The 6,038-nt window shown below is 47.0% G+C and overlaps 1 protein-coding gene across 1 annotated transcript; it reads left to right on the top strand.

Moving 5' to 3' along the window:
• The first annotated feature begins 1,481 nt into the window (after positions 1–1,481).
• On the top strand, positions 1,482–3,465 carry GSC (goosecoid homeobox). The gene is made up of 3 exons (XM_061348862.1): positions 1,482–2,200; positions 2,377–2,636; positions 3,141–3,465. The coding sequence occupies exons 1-3, from the start codon at positions 1,522–1,524 to the stop codon at positions 3,291–3,293; spliced, it is 1,092 nt and encodes a 363-aa protein (XP_061204846.1). The 5' UTR covers positions 1,482–1,521; the 3' UTR covers positions 3,294–3,465.
• The last annotated feature ends 2,573 nt before the right edge of the window (positions 3,466–6,038 follow it).

Below are 6,038 nucleotides of genomic sequence, written 5' to 3'. Positions count from 1 at the left end.
AATTAAGACCTGGCGGGTTTTGTTTTCTGTTGTTGGTGGTTTTGGTGGGTTTTTTTTCCTTTTCTTGGGGGGGGCGGGAGGGAGGGGTAAGAGCCGGGGAGTTGATTTTGGGGTTTTTGTTTCGATTGGGTTTTTTTAACGTTTATACTAGTCTTTTTCTAGAAATAGGGGTTTGGTTCAGATCATTCTCAAATGCGGTTTTAAATCCTGGAACATCGAGGAAAGGAAGGATAAAGTGCGAGTAAGCGCTAACGAGGATATTCTTTGTTGAGGAAAAATAACGTGTTCCCCGTAAACGGACCCTAATGGCTTGCTTTCATTTCATGCGTACAGTTTCCTACCTTCTTTGATGGAAGGTTGATGGGGTAAATAGTCTAATCTTATTCAGTTCACCTCCTGTGGATTCTCAGTGACAGTCGTGACAGACTAAGTATTCTGCAAATCACAAGAGCCAGCTACCAAGAGAGTCAAGCGTCTTAATAGGAAGAGTTTTGGGGACGTAAAACTACTCCATTTTAAATTCATGGAACATGCAAAATATAAAGTTATCCTTATCATTGCAACTCTATGGGCGAGCTGGTTTTGTGGTGTTTTTTTTTTTTTCTTTTCTTTTTCCTAAGGAAAGGAAAAATTATTCCCCAAGAAGAAATGAAAAAGGCACGGGGATGGATCAGAAGTGAATCGGAACACCTACCAGAGCTGGAGATTTTGGATGCCACTGGTCTTTAACATTTCCACCTCTTGGCTAGATTAAAAATAAAAAGTGATACTTGTTTGGATCTGAATCTGTTAAATAATAAAAAGAAAAAAAAAAAGAAAAAAAAAAAAGAAAAAAGGAAAATAATCCCAGTGTACAACATTCATGGGTCCTGGTTCCGTCAGGTGGTCTAGCAAAATAGCAGAAAAGGCAAATAGTTCATTTACTCAGTGAAGAGGTTGTTGCTTCTTTACTCAGTGAAGAGGTTGTTGCTTCACTGCATAAAGCTTAATTCAGAGGAACGCATGCTTCTCAGTGCCCTTTCAGTTCTCAGAGCCGGGGGAACGCAAGATTCAAACCCAGCTACAGAAACACTTGTGGGGGTGGGGGTGAGGGAGGGTGCATAGTTGTATCGTAGTTTATTTTTTTTTCTTTAAAGTGCTGCTTAACCAATTCGAAGCATAAGTAATGATTCTGAGATTCAGACAGAGGAAATCGCACCCACTAATGTGAACTAACACGAGCAAAGTAGGTGCATAATAGACAAAGCTAGGAGCTGCTAACCACTTCTGCACAATGGCATTAATAAGATTAACCTGGGCAATTAGCCGGTGCAGCAGAGATCAACCCTAAATCTGGGGCCTTTCAAAAAAGCCCATTAATGGAAAGGATTACGTTAATTTCATTAATTCTCAATACACAGTGCCGGGCTCCTTTCACTCCTTTGTGTAACCCCCACCCCTTCCCCCCAAAAAAGGGGGAGAAAAAAAAAATCAAATCTGGTTTTGTTTGTCATCTGCATATTAGCAGGAACTAAATCCAGGATGACGTCGCCTGGGTATAAAAAAGGGAAGAGGTTCAGATGGATTATACTCCGAGCAGCCCTCTGGGTTGAGATCAGTAAACAGGCGAGAACTGAGGGGGGAAAGTTCCAGGGGTGGATCCTGCGCATAGACACACACACGCACACGCGCGCACAGACACACGCACACTCTGCCCGCAGGCTGCCCTCGGAAAAAGCTCCTCTCTTCTCTCTCCGATCCCTTCTTCAGATTTCTCCGAAAAGTTTCGATTTCGTGTCTCTCCAGCCTCCCCCCCCGCCACTCCCCAGCCACCTACCCCGGTCCCCCCGCCCCAGCCGATCCCCTGCCCTGCCCCGCACGCCTTGGGGCATGCCTGTGAGCATGTTCAGCATCGACAACATCCTGGCTGCCAGACCCCGCTGCAAGGACTCGGTGCTGCTGCCCCCGAGCGCTGCTCCCGTCGTCTTCCCCGGCCTCCACGGGGACTCGCTCTACGGCAGCGCCTCCGACTACAGCGGATTTTACACCCGGGCGGTGGCACCGGCCTCCGCGCTGCCGCCGGCGGTCACCGGATCTCGGCTCGGCTACAACAACTACTACTACGGGCAGCTGCATGTGCCGGCGTCACCGGTGGGCCCTTCGTGCTGCGGGGCCGTACAGCCCCTAGGCGCGCAGCAGTGCTCCTGCGTGCCCCCCGCAGGTAAGGCGGGCCCGCGTACGGGTGCTCTTTGTCCCGCAGCCGCGGGCAGCGGCGCAAGCCGAGAACCGGCGGGAGGGTTGTTTTGGTTTTTTTTTTTTTTTCGGGAATGGGAGTAGAGGGAGCAGCAGCAGCGATCTCATGCAAAGCGTGTCGTCGTCTCGTCTGTCTGTCCGTAGGTTACGAGGGCACTGGGTCAGTCCTGATGTCCCCTGTTCCCCATCAGATGTTGCCCTACATGAACGTGGGGACTTTGTCCCGGACGGAGCTGCAGTTACTGAACCAGCTGCACTGCAGGAGAAAAAGGCGGCATCGGACGATCTTCACTGACGAGCAGCTGGAAGCGCTGGAAAACCTCTTTCAGGAAACGAAATACCCAGACGTGGGCACCAGGGAACAGCTGGCCAGAAGGGTGCACTTAAGGGAGGAAAAAGTGGAGGTATTTTGCTTTCCTTTCCTCTTTTCTAGCCTCTCCCTCTCGCATTTAATTGTTCTCGGACTGGGGGTACCTCGGTGCAGCTCTAGCCCGGCTCCGCCGGCCGCGGCGAGCTCCGGGAGACACAGCAACAGGTTTGCATGGGGAGAAGGAAAGATTACTACTACTACTACTACTATGCTTATTATTATTATTAATAATAATAGTAATAATAATAATAATTTTCAAGCGCCTTTCTGGGGCGGCTGGACGAGCCCGTCACACGGCTGGCAGCAAATGGCGAGAGGCGGCCTTGGCTCCTGAGAGGGTTCAGCCTTTCCCACCCGAGCGGCAGCGGTAGTTTTCTCTCCTTTCCCCGCCGGCCGAGGGCAGCCGCTGCCGCAGAGCGGCTCCTCTGCGGCTGCGAACTGCTCCGTGCGAAGCAGGGCTCCGGCGGGGCGGGGGGCGGTCTGCGGGTTTGCATGCTTTCATTATTTTCCCTAATAGTTTGACTTCTTAACGTAACAGGTTTGGTTCAAAAACCGCCGGGCAAAGTGGAGGAGGCAAAAGCGATCGTCTTCGGAGGAGTCAGAAAACGCACAAAAATGGAATAAAGCGTCTAAAACTTCTCCGGAGAAGAGACAAGAGGACGGGAAAAGTGACTTGGACTCCGACAGCTGATATCTCGCTGGGGGGGGGACATTTCTCGTGGACTGTCGGATACACTCCAGAGGATGCTACTAATCTTGCACAAGCTCTGCCTTGTTGGAGGGGGAAAATATCTGTATATAATGTACAATGCCCCGAGTTGATTTCGTGTAAATAAAATGTGTTGCGGAAGTGTTGCACAGGTAGACGGCGGCGCGTTTGTTCACCCCTGCACCGTGGGGAGCGGATGGCGGCGGTGCCCCGCTTCCGGGGGCTCGCCGGCGCAGTTACTCATTTAACGAAGTTTCGCATAAATTGAGAGGAAGCTGAGGGCAGTGCGCTGTCGTCCGGGCCCTTCGGTCTCTCGCTCACTGCAGGCAGAGAGGCGATGGCAGATCCTCCACCCAGAAGGAACGGGCGGACGCCCAGCCCGGCCGGCCCCGGCGGCAGATCACGGGACAGCCCTGCCGAGGCCTTCGGGTGCGGGGGCCAGGCAGGGAACAAACCCCACTCCGCCTCCGAGGGTTCCTCTCTGCGCTATATCGACCTGCCCGTTCTCCCTCTGGGAGAGCTGTCGGACAGCACCCGGTCCCCTGCTCCCCAGGCCCCGCGGGGCCTGTCGGGCTGGAGGCGATGCCCTTAGGTAATACTCAGAGGCAAAGCAAATCTAGCCTCTCACTTGTTAGTCTGTCCTGTTTCCTTGCGCTTTTCTCCCCTTCTGCCTGTGGGTATGCTCTGCTGAGTTTCCAAAGCGTTTGCCTTTTATCCCCGTTTAGAAAAGTTATCTCGGTGTTTTAAATTGCTATTAATAAATTTCAGCCGTTACCAGATGAATAACACGTAAGAGGAGTAGGAGCTGCTTTTGGGAATGTTTCACAGAAAGTTGCTAATGTCAATTTTTTCCTCTTTGAAGCAGTACCTTTGCGATTAGGAAAGCAGTGACAGCCTGGTCTCATTTTACTCTTCCGTTTGTGAGGGTCTTGTAAAAGGGAAGTCTATTCTCCCCGTAAAAGTCACATTCGTTTTCTTTACTTTTTTTTGTTGTTGTTGTTGTTGTTGTTTGTTTTTTTTTGTGGTTTTTTTTTTTTTTTTCCTTCCCTGTGACCCCCCATTTCTTAGTTCTCATCCCTTCAAAGCGGAACCACCATGGTTTCTTTATGCTGTCTTGTTTAGAAATAACTTTCCCTCTGCTGGTCTACAAAAACTATCTATAGATTTAGAACAAATAACCTGAAGGTGTAAAGCCAATGCAGATAACCTCTGGCTGGAAGTCTTCATGCTGTGCCTTTAATTCAGAAGTTAAGTTGTAGTGAGACAATTTTCCTTCATTATGGCCAATGCCTAAACTCACCTGTATCAGTTCAGCTCATCTGTATCAGACAAGATGTTGGTTTATATAAATGTGCTCACTATTGCTTCCAGTGGCATTAGAAAGGGTCACTTGCTGTGTTGTTTGTCCTTGTGCTTCTCCTCTTTTTGCGTTATCCAGCTTTTCATGAGTGTTGTACAGTGGTCTGTGTTGCAGGTGTTAGTGTGATAGAGCCAATCTCAGTACCTGTCTGCTCAGATAACATTTCTTAATGTACCCATGTTTCTATGTAGAGGCGGGATCTCTCTCTGAGGAATGTCTTCCAGTTTCAAGATGTAGGAACAGCTGCCGTGGAAGAAACTAAGTGTGGTTCTGTATAAGTCAGTCTTTTAGGGGGCTTACAGCTTCATAGCTACTGTTCTCTCAAAGAAGAAATTTAGTTTCTTGTTCCTTAGCACAGCAGAGGAGGACAGGGAAAAGCAAATGGATTATTATTCTTGCATATATACCATGGTTTGTGACTCTACAGAGCTTTATGTCTGCATTTTGATGATGTGACAGATGCATATCTAATGTCTATAAACAGTATTGAATTACAACCCAGCAGCACAAAAAATTAGTTTCCAAATTACTGAAAATTAGTTTCCAAAATAAGTGTTTTGTTATGTTATATGCAGGAAGTCTTACTGAGTGGATTTTTAACATCATTTTTCCTGTATTTAGCCTTTGTTAGGCTTTAAAGTGCAGGTATAAATTGCCAATAAAAGCCAGGTCTGAGAATAATATTGCCTAGGATTTTGCAAATGCTTATATTTTTTCTTTATTTCCCAAGTATAAATAGTCTTTTGCCCCAACGGGAGCTTGGTAGGGTTTTGTTTTGTTCTGCATTTTTGTGTGTTGGGTGATAATTTTGGAAGTCACTATTAAGGATTTTAGGTGCACAGTTGTATGTGCGAGTTGAACTGGATCTAGGTTTGTAAGCAGTGAGTTTTAAATATGTTTTTCATAATCAATACTTCAGGTTGTAGTCTATATCTTTACAGATTTTTAGACTCTTCCAATGGGAGCAAGGTGCTCAAGAACCATGGAAGCTCCAGGTCACTGAACATGCCAATTCATGGATTTGTTTAGAACTTCTTGTTCTGTGAGTGTATAGGGTGTGACATATGAATCAAAACCTTGTGCTCCAAAATGCACTTTCCATGCATGGGATTGTGAAACATTCATCACTGTTTGCTTTAAAATCACATTGTATCTTAGTCTGAGTTAATTTTTCAGTTTAATCAGTTGATTACCATAACCTTGATCTTGCAGTCCTGGGTATCTATTGTTATTACTACACATAGATGTAAGCCTATTAGAGCTAATAATATCACTTTAAAATCTAATTGAAAAGCAATCTTAATATTGAACCAGAAACTTTAACTTGTTAAAAATGGCACTTGTGCCTTCAGATGACAGGGTAGCTG

This window comes from Neopsephotus bourkii, unplaced genomic scaffold (genome assembly GCF_033783945.1).
Source record: "Neopsephotus bourkii isolate Nb327-2 ecotype Australia unplaced genomic scaffold, CSIRO-AGI_Nbou_v1 NB_372, whole genome shotgun sequence".
In the NCBI taxonomy this organism is placed as follows: Eukaryota; Metazoa; Chordata; class Aves; order Psittaciformes; family Psittacidae; genus Neopsephotus; species Neopsephotus bourkii.
This window is presented reverse-complemented; position numbering and strand designations above follow the sequence as displayed.

Bases quoted from the DNA above. Each gene is read 5' to 3' on its own strand.
- GSC (XM_061348862.1), top strand. From the start codon at position 1,522: ATGACGTCGCCTGGGTATAAAAAAGGGAAGAGGTTCAGATGGATTATA. The intron at 2,201-2,376 runs GTAAGGCGGGCC...GTCTGTCCGTAG, and splicing joins CTCCTGCGTGCCCCCCGCAG to GTTACGAGGGCACTGGGTCA. The intron at 2,637-3,140 runs GTATTTTGCTTT...TTAACGTAACAG, and splicing joins TAAGGGAGGAAAAAGTGGAG to GTTTGGTTCAAAAACCGCCG.